We start from the raw sequence: 18529 nt of genomic DNA on the forward strand, positions 1-18529 counted from the left end.
GACCAGCCCCCTGAACAGACCAACAGAGCCAGGCCAGGGGGGCCCTGACCACTGAATGTCTGGAAAGGGTGAGAGGTGTCCTGTTTAAAGAAAGGCCAAGAGAAGTGTTTCAAGGAAAACGGACAGGTCTAGTGAGCAAGTAGGGATGGAGCTGTGTGTACTGAGCAATTACTTTTTCATGGAGACAATTTACATTTGGGGCAAGATATCAAAAATATCAAAAAGATACGGTGAAAGTACTTGGAAGTGATATTTTAAATTTTGAGGGGAGTCACCCCCCCCCCAGCACTGGCCCCGAGTCTGAGAGCGAGTCTGGTCCGGAGCGGGTCCACGCTGGTGACCCTCACTGTGGTCCTCTCAGGCAGCCAGCATCCCCAGCCTGGACCCTTGTCCGGTTTTGGGGGTGGATTTTTATTTTCCTTCTGGTAATTTGTTAATTAAAATTAACTTTTAATTAAATTATGCATACAGTAAAAATTCCAGCAGTGAAATGAAGAGTAAAATATACAAAGGTGTCTTTTTCTGTGAGCCCATCTCTGTTCTTGAAAACCGACCTGTGGCCCCGCTGAAGAGCAGAGAGGTGGTGTGGAGAGTCTGTGGGGCTGCCATTCAGAGATGGAGCAGAAGGAGCCGGGCCCGCGTCCCACTGGCCAGGAGAGCGCTGTGGCCTGAGCTCTGTCAGCGGGAGGCCACAGGCTCTCAAGAGCCCCACAGGAAGTGGGCTTCTAATCAAAAAAGGCGAAGGTCACTCTTTGCGACCTTAGATCTCCTGTAAGTTGGTCCAGCTCTTCTCTCAACAGGATAGCTCTTGGAAATGGGAACAACGTGGTGAGACTGTTCCGGCGTCCAGGGTGAGTGGCAAAGTGCAGCTCACTCTGTTGAGCCTCCGAGAACTTGGAGCAGATGGAAGGCTGTGAATGAAGCCAGGGCTGCCTGTGCTGGCCCAGTCTCCAGCTGGCCAAGAAGAAATTGTCTGGGTGTGTGCGTGTAGGGGTGGGACGTGTTTTCCCCTGAAATAAGGAGTATAGGAATTTTTTCGGCAGCAAGCGTGGGGGAGGGTTTCAGACTCCCAGTGTTGGTGTTGGGGCATGTTCAGTCCTGGGGCCACCGTGCTCAGTCTGAGCGCCCCAGGTCCCCTGGAAGCACGCATGGGTCCGGCAGGGTGGGTGGAGGGGGCAGGGGGTGCACGGTCAGTCTGAAGGGTGGTTGCATGCTCAGAAAGCGGCCCCGAGGGCAAGGGGGTGTTCGGTGGTTCCTGGAATGTCACAGACCCAAATCATACCCCACCCCCCAATGCTCACAATGGTTTCAGGTAACCAGAGGCCTTGGGCTGGCTGAGAGTGATCATAACCTGGTGTCGGAGCCTACCTCCCAAGTCAGTGATCCTTCTGGAACCAGAACGGAGCTCTCAGCATAATTGGGGTTTGTAAGGCTGTCTCCTGCCCTCCCTGCACTGCCTCTGTGCATTTTAAGCAGACTCGGCGATGTCAGCATCACACGTACGAATCCCACGATTCTGTCCCACAGTAGGTGCGTTCAGTAGATTTTGTCAGAGTGTGAGGTCGCAGGTTGTGGGGACCTGGCGAGTTCCTGGTCCCCTGACCCAGACAGGGACATTGAGGCCATGGCCATCAGGGGCCTGCCCAGAGTCCTGCACGAGGGACCATGGCCTGTGTGCAAGGGGCAGCTATGGAGGCTGAGGGTGGGTGGGGTAGGCACCTGAGAAGGGACAGGAAAGCTCAGGGCTGGCTGGTCTGCTTGCTCGGTGGGAGATGTGTGGCTTCCCTCCCACTGCACTCCCCACTTCTCAGACGGTTGACGGGTCCCTCTCCTCCCCGTGACCTCTGGTGCTGCAAGGGCTCTCTTCATCTTCGAGGGGTCCCAGTCAGAACCGCTGCAGCCCATGGTCAGGAAGGGGTAGGGGCCAGATCGCTCAGGTCACCCCTACCACTGACCTTGGAGGGACAACTTGGGTTATTTCTGGGGGTCTTCATGGTGACGGTCAGCGAGCCCCACTGCACAGGAGAAAGCCGTTTGCCCCTGGGGTCATCAGCCATGCCCGATGAGCAGAGGGTAGCAGAAGCCCTGAGTGTGGCCTCCATGGGTGGGGATCCCCTGGGACCAGCAGCAGCTGTGTCACCCGCTCCTGAGCAAGCGCGGTCACCCTTAGTGTGTTTCTGGGTCCCCAGGCCCCACCCTGTGGGGGTGTCAGCTGATGTGGCAATCAGGAGGAGGCAGGGCTAAACCTTAGGGTCCAGTCTGCCTAGAGCCAGCACTCAGGTGGGTCCCCTGGTCCCCAGTTCCCCTGTCCTTTCTCCTGGCAGACGTCTGCTGGCCCTGGCTTGAGGTATGTGGGTCCAGGAGGGAAGGAGAGGGGGACCCAGCCCCAGGCAGTACAGGAACCAGGGCCCTGTAGGGAGAAGCTGCAGGTGGAGTTTGCACTGGGCAGGCACGTGTGACGCCAGGTGCTGAATCTGGCCTGGTCCATGGTGGACCGACCATGTCTCTATCTGATACAAGGGGACCCTTTCTGCCTCAGCTGGTATGAGCAGCCGTGCAAGGTCAGCCGTGGGAGACCGTCTTCGCCTCCCTGTGGTTTGGGGACCCTCAGCTCATTCTGATCCCAGCACGTTTCTTGGTTGCTGGTAAGACCATTATTTCAGCTTCCCTGCACCCCACTGCCCTTGTCCACTTGACACTGACCCAGGAGCTGGAGCCCAGGTAACTTCTGTGCATGCAAATCGTGGCTGGGCATGAGGAGGAGGAAGAGGGAAACCGAGTCTGCTGTCAAGGCAGTCCAGCCTGCCCCACCCACCCTTGCAGAACTGGAGCTCATTGTGTAAATCCTGACAGCTCCAGCCCTGGGTTCTTTGCAGCCTGGTTCCCTGAGAACTCCCAGCCCTGCCCTGCGGGGTGCAGTGTGGTTGCAGATTTGGGACCCGGGCTCTGCTGTGGGACTCGGAAGGATACAACTGGGCTTTGCATGCAAGGGCTTGTCCAGGTAGCGGTGCCCCGCTGTCTACACGCACCGACTCCCCATGAGCGCAGGAAACCCCTCCTTGCCTGGACGCCCCGTACCTGGTGTGGACGCTGGTGCTGCCCGGAGGAACTCGGTGGAGAGGCAGGAGAGGTACACTGTTTATTGGTAGCAGTAGCATCCTAGGAAATGTCCTCTGAGCAAGGGCCCCACCCTAGCCCCGACCCCAGCCTCTCCCCGCTCTGGCCTCGTGCCAGGGGCCCTGTGAAAGCCGTGATGGATGGCAGCGGGGATGGGGGTGTGTGTGCCAGGTGTCCGGGGGGCCCTCTGGGGTGGTCCAGGTGTGCCTCCTGCAGGACCTGGGGCAGCAGCCTCTGCAGTGTCATGGCTCCGCTCATTAAAATGAAAAGGGACAGAGTAACGTGATTTGGAAAGTCCCATTCCTTCATGCCTTGGTGAGGACAGGCTCCCAGCAGCTGCACACCAGGGCCCCTTCTCCCATGTCCTCTTGGAGAACCCAGAGGGTAAAGGTGTCCAAGGCCAGCAGAGAGCACAGGGAAACATGCAGACCTTGAGCTTTGCAGAGGCATTTTCAGGGGCGAATGTGTGAGGAGGGGGCCACGAAGACGCCCATGGAGCTAGTGTGGGCAAGGGAGGTCAGCGGTCAGGGCTGGGACCCGCCCCCCTCCCCAGAGGAACTGGGTGGCTGTGTTAATGTCACACTTCTGTCACTTGTCAGGGATGCGCAGAGAAGCCTCCCTCCCGATGGGGCGCCGCCGCCCACTTGGGTGAGCTGCAGAAGCAGGAGCCTCCCCAGCCTCCCCACCGCCCACAGCCCCTCCAGGAACTCCCTTGGCCGAAGAGCAGGGAAGCGGGAGGATGCGGCCCGCGGACACGTGTGGCCCCGTGGCATTTGCTACAGGCTTGTAATTTCGGGCTAGGGAGTCCAAACTCCAAAGGGAAGTAACGAGGAAAGAGGACAGGAATGACTGGAAGCGCGCTTTCCACCGGCACCCCCGAGTCAGGCTGCGGTCCGGGCTGCGCTGGCTGGAGGGACATGCAGTGGGTACCAGGAGGGAGTCCGGCCCGCGAGGTCGCCCGCGGGAGGTGAGGACCGTGCTTCTATTCCTGAAGAAGCTCGTGAGGAGCGGCCTCTTGGGCCAGGTGACGGTCGTGGCCAACCCCGGGCGCGGGGACCCCGGCTTGGCCGGCGCCCACAGGCCCCTGCGGGCTGTCCTCGGTGGCCATGGCCGAGCGTGAGCTGTCCTCGCGCGAGCTGTCCCCGCGCAGGGCTGGCTCGGGGCTGGCGGCGCGCCGCTGCTGCTCCTTGAGCTCGGAGTAGGAGCGCGAGAAGGTGTGGAAGATGGACGTGACTGGGAAGGCCATGAGCAGGATGCCGCTGAGGATGCTGCTCAGCGCCACCACCTGCCCGGGCAGGCTGCGCGGCACCATATCGCCGTAACCCACGGTGGTCATGGAAATGACGGCCCACCAGTAGCTGGCGGGCACGCTGGAGAAGTCGCGGCGCGCGCCCAGCTCGCGCTCGGCCAGGTGCACCAGCGGGGCGAAGAGCGCCATGGCCACGCACAGGAAGAGTAGCAGCAGGCCGAGCTCGCGCGCGCAGCGGCGCACGGTCAGGCCGAGCGAGCGCAGCCCGAGAGAGTGGCGCGCCAGGCGCATCACGTAGAGCACGCGCAGCGCGCGCAGCAGCCGCAGCGCCAGCCCCGCGCGCTCCAGCAGCGCCGCGCCGCCCGCGCCCGCGCCCGCGCCCCCCGCCGCCAGCCCCACGAGCAGCGACACGTAGAAGGGCAGGATGGCCAGGATGTCAATGACGTTGAGCGGTGTCCGCAGGAAGGCGCACTTGCTCTCGGCCTGCAGCGAGCGCAGCAGGAACTCGAAGGAGAACCAGGCCACGCACACCGTCTCCAGCACGAAGAGGCTGCGGCACTTGGGGGAGCACTCGCCCTGCGGAGGAGAGGGGGCGGGTCACGCTCGGGCTGCCCTTCCCGACCCACCCCAACCCTCGCCCGTGCACGACTGCGGGGGGCCCGGTTTCCCTGCAAAAAGATCCCACGGAGGCTAGGTTTCCTGCCTGGGAGCCGAGGAGCTCAGCTGACCGGCTCCCCAGCACAACTGGTGAAAATCATTAAAAACAACCATTAAAGCCTCTGGAAACAGGCCGAAAGGCAAACAGCAAATGGAACATCTATCCAAGAAAATCTACAAAAATTCATTTGAAAAGGCGAGAGAAATACCCCCTCCCCACCCCCAGCTCAGCTCAGCGAGGAGACTCCACTCCAGAACACAGGCCTCCCTCCCCCCAGCTCCCTGGGACAGTGCGGTTGAGAAGGGGGGCACCTTCTCCTGCCCAGTCCCCACTCCTGTTGTGGGGTGGAGGCTCTACCTCTTGCTGCTCTGAAAACCCCTCGCCCTTGCCCCTGGCTTCTGCTGGTGTCTCACGGGGCAGGCAAGCCAGATGACCTCAGCCTGCTGCTCTGCCCTCCGTCCCCCCAACTGAGCTCAGAGAATGGGGAATCACCAAAGAAGCCAGGCACTGTCCCGGTCCCCGACTCCAGAGCCCTGGTGCAGAGGTTTTGCCTGGGAAGGGGCAGGGGGAAGCAGGCTCCTCATTTCTTGCCAAACGAACTGACTTCATGTGTAACAATACAGAGAAGTTCAACCCCAAGATGTTCTCAAGAACACTGGAGATTGTAGTGAAGGAAAACGGGAGGAAATTCATGGAAAGAGAGTTCATTCCAGGGTGATTATGGGTGTACCCAAGCTGTGCCTCCCTGTGGGGCAACATCAGGGGCTAAACACTGTGTGTGTGTGTGTGTGTGTGTATGTGCACGCATGTATGTATCTGTGTATGTGCATATATGTGTATCTCTGCGTGCATCTGTGCATGTATGTATCTGGGTGTGCATGCATGCATGTGTGTATGTGTGCATGCACGCATGTGTGTATGTGTGCATGCACATAGGTATGTATCTGTGTGCATATATGTGTATCTCCGCATGCATGTATCTGTATGTGCGCACATGCATGTGTGTATGCATGCAGGTATGCATCTGTGCATATATGTGTATCTACATGCATGTATCGGTATGTGTGCACATGCATGCATGCGTGTATGTGCATGTACGTGTGTGTATGTGCATATATGTATCCCGTGCATGTATGGATCTGTGTGCACACGTGTGTGCATGCATGAATGTATCTGTATAAGTGTGTGCGTGTATGTATCTCTGTATATGTGTGTATGTGTGTGTATATGTGTGTGGAGGGACAAGAATACACTACACTACAATGATCCAGCCAATCACTAAAACAGATAACAGTAGCAAGCCCTGAAGAAAGAGGGGACATCATCCAGGGTTGCTGTATTATCTAAAATGTCCAGTTTCCAATAAAAAATCCTGGAGCAGGCAAAGAAACAGTAACGTATGATCCACACATCAGAAAAAAATCAGGCAACAGAAACAACATTTGAGAGGACCAGATATCAGAGTTTTGAAAAGCACCATTATAAATGTGTTCACAGACCAGAGGAAGATCAAAGAAATGGAAAATGTGATGGCAGGCCATTGTATCAAATGGAGATTATTGATAAAGAGAGAAGTTTTAAAACGACCAAATGGACCTTCTGGAGTTGAAAAGTCAACAATAACAAATTCACTGGAAGAGCCAGCTCCACAGTGGATGTTAGCCGCCAGGAGAAGGAGCTGGTGAACTAGACGATAGACTGATCATGCTGAGAAGAGAGGAAGGGAGGCCAGCAGAGTCTGAGCAGAGTGTGGGGCATGTTTGTGAAATGCGGTGCCCGAGGAGAGGGGAGAGGGAGGAGGAAAAACATGTTCGAAGAGATAATGGCTGAAAACTCACCAAATCTCCTGACCCACAATAACCTGCACATCCCGGGAGCGCCGTGCCCTCCAAGCAGGATAAATGCAGACTGACAGGTGCATGGTGGCGGGGAAGGGTCTGAATGCCACAGGCCAGGCGTCACTCGAGAAGTAACCCCGAGCAGAAACAGCGCAGGCCAGAATACCCTGGGGGCATGTACTCAAACCGTCAGAAAAAATGTCTATCAAGAATCCTGTCTCCAGCAAAGCCATCATTTCCAGTATGAAGGTGAAATACTTTCCCAGATAAACAAAATCTGAAAGAATTTGTTGTTAGTATAGCTGCTCTGCAAAAAATTCCAAAGGAAGCTCTTCAGGCTGAAAGCAGTGATCCCAGAATCTTGATGACCTTGGATTTGGCAAAACATTCTTAGAGATGACACCAAAAACATGAGCAAGCAAGATAAGATAGATAAATTCAATCACAATTTAAAACTTCTGTGCTTCAAAGGACACTGTAGGGTCTGAGTTGTTTCTCCTCAAAATCTGTATGTTCAAGCCCTAACCCACGACACTTAGAAGGAGACTATATTTGGACATAGGGTCTTTAAAGAGGTGATGAAGGCACAACGAGGTTGTGAGGGTGGCCCTAATCCAACACGACTGGTGTCTCAGGACACAGACACACACAGAGGACACGAGGGAAAGAGCGTCGATACACCAGACAGAGGCCTTGGGAGAAACCAACACTGAGAAAATAGATTTCTTTTTCAGGCCACATAGTCTGTGGCCCTTTGTTGTGGGACCTCTACCAAACTAATACAGACACCAACTGGAAAGTAAAAGACAATCCACAGGATGGGAGAAAATATTTGCAAATCATATATCTGATAAGGGACGTGTATCTAGAATATATAAAGAATTCCTACAACGCAACAATTAAAAACCCCATTAAAAGATGGACAAGGAGTATACAGTTCTCTAAAAAAGATATACAAATAGCCAAGAAGCCCATGGAATGATGGTGCACATCATTAATCATCAGGGAAATGCAACTTTAAACCACCCAGAGATACCGTTTCCCACTCACCCCAGGATAGCTGGAGTGAAACACAGCAAGTGTTGGGAGGGTGCGGAGGAAGTGGGACCCTCGCCTGCAGCTGGTGGGCCTGAGATCTTCCGGCCACTCGGGAAGAGAGTCTGGCAGCTCCTCAGACAGCTAGACATGGCATCACCACACGACCCAGGGACTCCACTCTCGGGTCTGTACCCGAGAGAAGTGAACACATGTCCACACAAAAACGTGCTCAGGAGTGCTCGCTATGCATTATGCATACGAAAAAAAGTGGGAACAACCCAAGTGTCCACTAACAGATTAATGGATAAATACAATTTGGTAAATCCATACAATGCGATCTCATCGGGCCATAAAAAGGAACAAAGTACTGATTTGGGAAGTGAAGTGAAGGATGCCAGCCACAGGGGGCGTGCCGCATGCGCCTGTTCTCACTGGAGTCCAGAACGAGGAAATGTACAAAGACCAAGTAGATTGTGCACAGGTCTGGGGGGTGGGCGGCAGGGCCGGCGATGGGGGGTGTGTGTGCGGAAGGCACAGGTCTCTCTTGGGGTGATGGAAACCTGATGGTTGCACAACCCTGTAAATATGCTAAAAACCATTGAATTGTTCCCTCTAAATGGGCAAATTGTATGGTATGTGAATTATGTATCAGTAAAGCTATTTTAAAAGAACACGTAATCTCTAGGCACATCTGAGAGTGTGGCCGGCTGGCTGTGGAAAGTGAGTCCAAGGCCCTGCTGGGAATCCCAGTGCAGGGGCGTTTGGGGACATCTGCTGATGGAGCAGAAGGTAGAATGTGCAGACCTCTCCAAGTGCCCAGCTGTTGGCAGGTCCTGGTCTGGCCCTGCCTCACCTTTGACCCCGAGCTCCCACCTAGCCTGAAGCCCCTGGGGGCTGGAGAGGACACACCAGACTCAGCGGACACCGGCATGCTCTCACGGATCCACCTCACGCTGGAGGGGAGAAGACCTGGGGGCCTTCCACTGTCCCCCTCTGGCTCATGTCCCTCTAAGCGCATGGGGACAGGACCTCACGCCTGCCCAGCTCCCGAGCCCTCTCCGGGGCAGGGCCAGCAGTGCTGAGTCTCCATCCCCCACAGACAGCAGCTCAAAGACCCACCTGATGCTTCAACTGGGGGACCTGTGGTCAGTTTTTACTCACCGCAAACATTTGTCATAGCATTGACCTTGGCACTCTGAGGGCACAGCAGTGAGTGGGATCCCACAGGGCTTCTCCCCAAGTCCTGTCTCGCATATCCAGGCGCTGATGTATCACAGGTCTTCAGGAACCCAGGGCAAACAGAACTCCCACAGACCCGTCTCCGATGTGCCCTGCCCACCAGTGACTCGTTGCTCCCGGTGATGTGTGTGTATCCAGCAGAGCTCAGCCTCTCCTTTAACGAGCTGTCAGAACCCAGTACCTTGGCTGCCTCGTTAATCATCACCCGTTTTGTGCCTGGAAATAACGGGCAGGAGCTTCTTCTTACCTCCACGTGCTTACGTGCAGGTGCATAGCTTTGGTTCAGATCCTCTGAACACAACTTGGCAGGTCTGTTCCCAAACAAAGGCAGTGGTGCCTCAGCCCAGATGAAGGGGTGTGCAGGTGACTGGTCCAGGGTCTTCAATGGCCTGTCTTCCCAAGAGGCCTCTTCCTCCCAGGGTCAGCAGCGTTTTAGCCAGTCCGGAGGCTTTCCAGGAGTGACCTGGCCCGTCCTGGCTTGGGAGTGGACAGCTAGCTCATCGCAGGTCCTGATGGTGTGACTGATCCAGAAATTCCAGTAGCGTCTCTGCGGCCCTCGATTCACAGACAGGTAGGGGCTGCAGCCTGACCGGAGGGGCCCAGACTCTGTGGACAGGTCTGTGGCATGGCCTGGGGTCCCAAGCATGTCCAGTCTATGGCTCTGTGTTGATCCCTGCACCTCTCTTCTTGTCCCAGAGCTGGCTCTGGGTCTCCTAAGGATTAGGAGCTGCTGTGTGTGGAGCGTTCTGGGGCTCCTGCCTCACCCATGCCCTTGGGGTGTCCTGGCCCCCCCACCTGCTCCCACCTGCCATCCTGTTCCCTGTGGAACACTGGCGAGGTGGGGACATCACCCACTCGGCTCCTCGTGGGCTGGGGCGCTGGCCACTCCCCCCCTTGCGGAGGGTACTGTGAGGGCAGGCTGACTCTGCTCACCCTGGGGCACCTGGCGAGTCACAGACCCTAGTGGGGGCACCTGAGGGGCGAGGCCTGGCAGGAGGACAGTCCATGGCCAGGGACAACAGCAATTAGGGGCCGAGGCCCAGGGAGGGTGTCTGCCACTCACCCTTCTGGAAGGTTCCTTGGGACCAGGGCCAGCTCTCACTGATTTCCTTAGGACTCGTATCCTAGGAGCCCTGAGGTGCAGAACTTCAGCATAGTCTCAGCTTCTGGGCTGAGTGTGGCCCGAGTCTGCTTGTCCTGTGTGATCTGTCAGGTATCCCCAGGGCGGCATCCATGCCACCTGGAGCTCACAGCCCTGGGGCCCGTTGCTTCAGGAGCCACCCCGCCCCCAGGTTGTCCAGGTCTGGGGTAGGACTTCTGTCCCAGCTCTTTGCCATAGGAGTCCCCTCCTGGACCTCAAGGGGCCGGCAAGCCTGAGGGACTTACTGCCCCTTCACCCCTGAGGATGGGGTCCGACCTCATCACACCCCCGTGTCGAATCTGGTTTAAGCTAAGTCAGGCTCAGGGAGTTTCAGGACGCCCCCAGCGCAGTGCCTGACACCCTGTGGATTCCTGAGCACCTGGGCACCTCTGCTGGACAGAGAGCCTTGAGACCTTGCCTCAGCATTAGGTGTAACAAGTGGGCAAACGGGATTCAGGTAGAAAACCCCAACTGACAAGTTTTCAATAAAGAGACAGCTGGGACCTAGGGGGCCGATGTTGTGAGATGCCCGGTAGGCGGGACGGTCAGGACTGGGAGGAGGAGGAGGAGGAGGGCCGGCACAGCGCCAGGTCTGGGAGGTGAAGGCATCACGGCCTGCCTCCCTTGCCCGCTCCGGAGTCCGGCGACCACAGCATACAGGGTGTCACACAGGCCCAGCAACACCCCACGTGACACCCCGTTTTCAGGCTGACCGTGGCCCAGCTCCCATCATCTTGGCCAAGGGCAGCTGAGTCCCCATCTGGGCAGGCTTGACCACTGTGTCCAGAAGAAGAGATGGAGACCCTGGGCCCCTCTGGGGATGGCTGTCTCCCCAACCCCGTGCGTGAGCAGTGACCCCAGTATGCTCACCTGGAGCCAGGCTGACCCTGGGCGTTCAAGATGAGATGAGCTTGTCGGAGCCCACCAGAGCCCTGCCCCCAGCCGCCCTCTCCTTCAGGACCAGCCGCGGAGGTTAATTGGAAGGAGCTATTTCTGGAACTTTCGACCCAGAAAACAGACCCTGATTTCTCATAATCTGACACATCTGGCCTGCTTGGTGAAAATCGGGTCAGAAACAGGTCTGTGCTCAGCCTGGCTCACCCAGTTGTGAAGGGCCTCTCTCTTCTGTTCGCTCTTGTCTGGTGTGGGCTGGTATTGTCGCGCTCATTGGAGGCTTGCGTGAACCAGCCCACAAGCTGCGGGTGCCCCGTATGGGTGTACGTGGGTTGTCCGTGCACGGGCCTCCTGAGCGGCTCAGGGATGCAAGCCGCAGCTGCCCCCGCCAGCACCAGTGGGGCTGGGGTCCCTGGACCCCGCTCTGCCCGAGCCCATGCCTTTTAAACTCCGCCTCTTTGCTCAGGGCTGCAAAGCACCATCGGTCTCTGGGTCGTGGTCGCTGTGGGCTCCTGTTTGGGGACTGACCTTCGGGGACTGGACGGGGTGTCCGGCCGACAGCTTCTGCCCGTCTCCTCTCAGGGGCAAGAAAAGAGGGATCTGGTCCCGGGGGCCTGGGGGAGGACACAGGGACTCTGGTACAGACACTCGTGGAGAGACAGAAAGTGGACCCCAGCTCTGAGATGGGTCTGGGCAGTGCCCACGCTGGTAGGGCCCCCATGGGGGTGGGGGCCCTTTCACCGCCACCCTCCCACGTTCCCCAGGTGTTCCTGTGAGGATAAAGGGAGGGTGCTTTAGTCAGCAGCTGCGTGTGGGTCACGTTGCCCCCAGAGCCCAGGCCAAGTGGCTGCAGAACCTCTTCAGGAACCACAAGCACTTCTCAGCTCCATGCAGGAAATAGTAAGTAATAACAAAGGGAATCCCAGGAGCTGGAGCCCCGGCCCCGCCCTGTCTTGGGCCCCGCAGCTCCAGATGCAAGTACTGAATATAAGGAAAGCCTCCATGGGTTCCCTCCAGCTCCACGTGCTGGATGGTGCCGTGGGGCCGGGGGACACCAAGAAGGACAGTGGTCAGGGGTACAAGGGTCACGCTGTGGTGCGTTGGGACGGAGGGTCCCCTGCAGGTGGGCGGAGGTCCTGGGACACAGGCATTAAAGGGGAGGACACCTGGGTGCTGTGGAGCATGGCCTCGGACGGCTCCTGTGGGTGGAGGTCAGCTGTGCAGGCGAGACTGGAGGCAGGAAGCTGGGTGGGGAGGCGAGGGCCCAGTCCTGAAGCAGCGGAAGAGAAGGGCAAGGGTGGGAGGGCCGGGGTTTGGAGATGGAAGCATTAGGGTTGGGGGAGAGTCCCAGCCCAGACGGCTGGGGCAGCGCACAGGGGACGTTCCTGCACACACGGCCGGGGTGCTGCGGGTTGAGGCTGCACTCGCAGGGCCAAGGCTGGGGCAGGCCGCAGGTGCCAGGACTGGCCCCGGGCGAGAACTTGGGCAGCTGCAGCAGATGGCATTCAGGCTGAGCGGGGAGCTGAGGGCCAGCAGAGCAAACTGCGGAGGAGACCTGGCCTTGAGGCCCAGAGCAACATGAGGCCGGGGCCACAGGTCATGGCCGAGGGCTGGCAGAAGGCCTGGACCCACCACCAGGAAGCCTGGGGGGCATTAGGTAGGGGCAGGGGGTGCTGGGGAAGGTTCCAGCAAAGGCTCTCCTAAGCTGGTGAGGCCCAGTTGGAAGGGGGTCCACCGAAGTGGGGATGGGCCCAGGGAAGGGAAGAGCGAGCCCCAGGACAGCAGGTTGGAAGGCTGCGGGGCTGGAGCGGATGGGGAGGGGAAAGCCGAGTCAGCACACGAACTGCAACAGCAGGGGCTGAAGTGAAGCGACCGGTTCCGACAGGACGGAAGGGCCCGGCTCCCTGAGCTCTGAAGAGCCTTCTCTTCCCACCTGCCAGGAGCACAGACGCTGCCCTCATTGTGATCTCTCCTCCAAAGAGCTGCGGTACCCTCGTTGGGCTCCTCCCCGGGCCTCCCACAGGATCCCATGGGCAAACCTCCCTTCTTGGCGAAAGGCCACAGGACACATGTGCCCTTCCACAGTGACCGCCCAGGGCCTGGGCGTTGACCTTCAGGTGGGCAGGGAAGGAAGTCACCCCAGCAGGTGCCTGAGCTGTTGGGCTGTGTGTCCGTCCTCTTTCTTTTTTGTTTCTGGAAGAGGAACTGGGCATCCTTCAATTACTTGTGGCTCAAGAACCAAAGACCAGCTGCCCGAAGGAAGCAGGCTCCGTTAACGTGTTACATCTGAGCTAACTGCAGACACGCGTGTGAGGACATGGGGTACTGGGTGCAGAGCCCACATCCTTCCATGTCCCTGAGTATCTACCACTGCTAACCAAAAACAAAAACAAAAACAAAAACAAGAAACAGCCAAGCAAACCTGCTAGGAATATTCTGCACATACGTGTGTTAGAGCTTGTCTAGGGCTTTCCTGGGAATGGCATTACTGGTTTGTCAGACAGGCACATTTTCATGTTGATCAGGAATTGCTGAGCTGTTCCCCTAAGTAGCTCTACAAATTTAACCCCCTCTCCACCAGGCCAAGGATCTGGAGGCCCTGGGTGGTTCCAGGCAGAGCCCAGGTCACTGGGCAGAGTATAAATGTGTACACATTCTCACAAGTATATTTTAAAAGCCTTTAAGTGTGTGCCAACTCGACCTGGAAATTTCAGTCTGGGGAATGGGTTCTCAAGAAATATGGACACAGGCCCACAGACCACAGGAGGAGAATGTGCATTCTTACTGCACGGCATCCAGCCCTGTGACCACCACCACCACGGTCCCCACATCTCTGTGCACCTCCTTATAGCCAGAGGGTCCCCACCTCAACCCCGGCACCCACTGACCTCTTCCACCTCTTCCAGAACATTTCAGATGGAATGAGACTGCGTCTGGCTCTTCCCACTTAGTATAATCTGAGACTCCCTCATGTTGTTTCCGGTATCAGTGGTTTGTTCTTCATCTCTGATTAGCGCACTGTATGGATCTGTTTGTGGACATTATGTGGTTTCCAGTTTGGGGCTGTTTCAAATGAGCCATATGCACTTTCATGTGCAAATCTACGAACAGACATACGCTTTCATTTCTCTGGGGAAAGACCTAGAGTGGATTGCTGGATAGTATGTACATGTACTCACTCATTTGTTTTACAAGCTTTTTCATGGATTTTTGGGCATTTAAAAAATATATACAGTTTTCTTTCTTTCCAATCATATATGCCTGTTATTTCTTTTTCCTATGTCGTTGCACTGGCTAGGACTTCTAGTTCAAGGCTCATAGGCATTGTTCCCAATCTTGGGGGGGAGCATTCAGTCTTTCATCTTCCATTATTACCCATGTCATCAGCTGTAAGTCTTTAAAATAGATGTTCTCTATCAGGTTAAGGAAATTCCCTTCTATTTCTAGACTGTTGAAAGTTTTTATTTTAATCATGAATGGATGTTTAGTTTTGTCAAATGCTTTTTCTACATCTATTGAGATGACCAGATGGCTTTTCTTATTCAGTGTCTGTGTTTTTTTTTTTTTTAAGATTTTATTTGTTTATTTGAGAGAGAGAGAGCACAAACAGGGGGAGTGGCAGAGGGAGGGGGAGAAGCAGACTGCCCACTGAGCAGGGAGCCTGACTCGGGGCTCGATCCCAGGACCCTGAGATCATGACCTGAGCTGAAGGCAGCTGCTTAACCGACTGAGCCACCCAGGTGCCCCTGTTCTTCAGTGTGTTAATATTATAAATTATGTTGATCGATTTTCAAATGTTGAGCCAGGATTGCTTTCCTGGGAAAGCTCATCCTGGTCAGGATGTGTTATCCTTTTTATATACTACAGTACTTGATTAGTAATACTTGTTGAGGAGTTTTGCCTCTATGTTCATGAGATGTTGGCTTGGGTTTTTTCTTTTCTTGTAATGTCTTTGTCTGGCTTGGTACCAGGGCAGTATTGGTCTCATAGAGCAAGTTGGGAAGTGCTCCCTCCTCTTGTATTTTCTGGAAAATATTATGCAGAATTGATATTATGTTTTCCTTAAATTTTTGGTAGAATTCACCAGTGTAACCACCCGAGGCTGGAGTTTTCTTTTTGAAAGGTTTTAAACTATGCATTAAATTTCTGTAGTTAGCATTGGATTATTCAGGTTATCCACTTTTTTTTTTCCTTTTGAGCGAGGGGTGATGGGTTGAGGGAGAGGAAGAATCTCAAGCAGACTCCTCATTGAGTGTGTAGCTTGACATAGGGCTCCATCTGATGACCCTGAAACCATGACCTCAGGAGAAATCGAGTCGGAGGCTCAACTGACTGAGACACCCAGGCATCCCTGGATTATTCACTTCTTCTTGAGTGAGTTTTGGTGATTGAACATGTTTTTAATTTTAATTCTTGTTTTACAAAACCAAGACATGCATATAATTAAAAAGAAAAAAAAACTCGACTGGGGTGCCTGGGTGGCTCAGGTCATGATCCCAGGGTCCTGGGATCGAGCCCCGCATTGGGCTCCCTGCTCAGTGGGGAGTCCGCTTCTTCCTCTGCCTCTGCCCCTCCCCCTGCTTATGCTCTCTCTGTCAAATAAAATTTAAAAAAAAAACCCACAAACTCGATTAATACTAAAAGGCTTATAGGAAAAAAAGAATACTCTCACCCCAACTCTTATCTCCCAGAAGCAATAATTTTCAATTTTATTTGGTTATTCTGACAGATATTTCTGTACTTGTAAATGATATGCTTCTCTGGCTATTTACAGGTGTATTAACTTCATACATTTCTGCTGACTTTGTGTGTTGAGGATTTGGTTTTCTTACACCTACCTCCACCTCACCTCACCATCTTCACATCCATGACCCCTTTACTCCAAAAATAGTTCTGTCACATTTTGGGGTAAAATCAGTAATTATTGAGGTTCCCTCCTGGCCCGGGTGGTGGTCTACAATTACATTTTTTCCCCCTCATAAAATGTCTTGTTTTTCCTGAGGTTTTATGGCCTTATTCTAAAATTGCTTCGTTGCTTGCTATTATGAATCATGGTGTATTTTTTCCAAATGCTCAAACACATCAAACTGTGGACGGTTTCTGTTTCCTTCCCGAGGCCTGCCCGCCCTGCGGGGACGTCCACCCTGCTGCTGGAGCTGCGGTCTGGAGTTTCTCTGCCGCTGTTTTGAACACTGTCTCCCCGACACCGTCTGGCTTATTCTGTTATTCTGTCGAGGGGTGTCCTTCAGTAGCTTCTTAGGAAAAGTTGTGCAGGAGGCACATTTTTGAGCCTCTGCATGTCTGGACGGTATTCGTTCTGCCCCCTTGATTGCGGTGACAGCTCGATACAGAATGACAGGTGGGAAATAATTCCCATGTAGAATTTCCACGGTGTTCCCCATTATGTCCAAGCTTTCCATGTAACTCCTGAAGTCTATCGTTCGCACAGAAAAGTGCATAAATCCTGTCAGTGCATTTGCAGACGGAGCCACACTGCGGGGCCCCAGCCGTCCTGAGGTCCAGTGCTGCTGGGACTGTCCACCCTGCACTCGTGGCCTGGTCTCCTCCCTCCTCTGTGGTGCTCTGGACACTGGTTCCTGCACTGGAGGCTCCGGAGGGGCGCGCGCTGGGTACGCTCCCGTCCCCGGCCTTGTTCTCATTTGAGAGCATCAATCAGTGGCGTCAGCCCTGCCAAGGAGCCCTGCGGACTCCATTTCGCTACGCGCCCTAACGCTCGATCTAACCAACGTGTACGGAGGTGGGGTGAAGGCCAGAGGAGTGGATTTATCTGTGCAAGCCACACAGCAAGGGCCCCCTAGCGCTCGCGGCCTGCATGCCCTCACCCCAGCACGGAGTAGGGGCCTCATCAAAGACTTTCCTTGTGTTTACCTAGTGCATCATTAAATTCGTAAGATGGTCACGTCCCTTGGCTATCTCTGTGTTTTCTGGACATTGGTGCCCGTCTCGCCTCTCACGGACCTCGTGCGGCACGTCCTCCCTCGGGGCGTCAGCCAAGTCGCGAGTTCTGCCTCTGTTCGCAGACCGGGTACCGCGAGCGATACATCCTGTTAGAAGGGCTAACCCTTATTAACTTACTTACTCATTCGTGAATGACTCTGTGTGCTGATTTTATCTTTAGCCTCCCATAAGTGCCCAAAAGAAAATGTTTATTAAGTCATTTCAGTATGAATTTATAATAATTTGACTTTGAACTGAATTGAGATTTATTCTTTCCAATTATCTATGGAAAAAGGCTCTTGTACTATAAACAGAGAAGGAGGAGAATATTAAACCTACTTAAAAACAGCAGTCATTTACTAGAAATAATGAATGCACTCATTTCAAATCATCTGCACTGAAGCAGGGTGTCCATTCACTCTCCTGCTAACACTCCATTAATTAGTTTTGTGCCGTCTTATGTAAAGAAACGGATGCAACTTCATTATAAAGTATTCCATGCTCTGCCTGCCCCTCCTGAGAACTAGCCTGGTCTTCCAATGGCCCCATTTCGAAGTCTGTCGGCTTCTCCTGTGAGCAGCGTCCTGGACTGAATGCCATGAAGGGTGTCCACATGGACGAGAAGGAAGCCGGGACGGCAGCATCCCACCGGTTGTGGACGGAGAAGGGACAGTGACAGCAGTGGACACACGCATACCACACGATACGCATTCATGCACTCAACCAGCTTTGCTGGGTGTGTGCACGGGGCCAGGAACTGTGCGGGGGCCCAGCTGGTCCTCACGGGACGGGACTGGCAGGAGCCACACACACACAAGAACAAGGTAATTGCAGGCAGCAACACCTCCTATGAACAAGCAAAGAGGGTGCCCGTCTCAAGAGAGAGCAGTTCCAAATCATGAGTCTGACTTCTATCTGAGGCACGCAAATGTTTTCAGTATGTTTTCAGCCTCCGACCTTCATGTGGTCGTCTTGGCTCGTGTGCTTCTTGCTAGAGTGGAGATTTTCCACATTAAGTCGTGCTCAGGCCCAGGTGCATTTGAAGCTTCTCATGACTCTACCCTGGCTTCAGCCCTGACGCCATCAGGGGCCACGCGCTCCCAACCACCGACTCCACCTCCGTCCGAGGGTATTTACGCTGTTGAATTTTTACCACTGTTGCAAACAGCGCTTCAGAGAACACCCTAATCATGCCATACCAGGCAGGTCTTGGGGTGCATTCCCAGAGGTCCTTAAGTTAAATGGTTCGCACATTTAACATCCACATTTCCAGTTTGACCTGTTTTCAGACTCCCTTCAACAACACAGGGAGGGGGGCACGCCCAAGCACCCTCACACATACACGGGGGGAGGCCAACTATTCAGTCTTTGCTGGTGGGGCTGGTGAAATTGTTCAA

At 54.8% G+C, this 18529-nt stretch overlaps 1 protein-coding gene across 1 annotated transcript in view; it reads right to left on the minus strand.

Moving 5' to 3' along the window:
* Positions 1-2833: 2833 nt before the first annotated feature.
* The window catches only part of KCNG2 (potassium voltage-gated channel modifier subfamily G member 2), a 44191-nt gene continuing 28495 nt past the window's right edge, over positions 2834-18529 (minus strand). Inside the window, exon 3 of the mRNA XM_081800984.1 lies at positions 2834-4942. Within this exon, the coding sequence (XP_081657110.1) occupies positions 4100-4942 (843 nt within the window). The 3' untranslated portion in view covers positions 2834-4099. The remainder of the gene's footprint in view (positions 4943-18529) is intronic.

The sequence above is a fragment of the Leptonychotes weddellii genome, chromosome 13, assembly GCF_054177405.1.
Source record: "Leptonychotes weddellii isolate Sample4059 chromosome 13, ASM5417740v2, whole genome shotgun sequence".
In the NCBI taxonomy this organism is placed as follows: domain Eukaryota; kingdom Metazoa; phylum Chordata; class Mammalia; order Carnivora; family Phocidae; genus Leptonychotes; species Leptonychotes weddellii.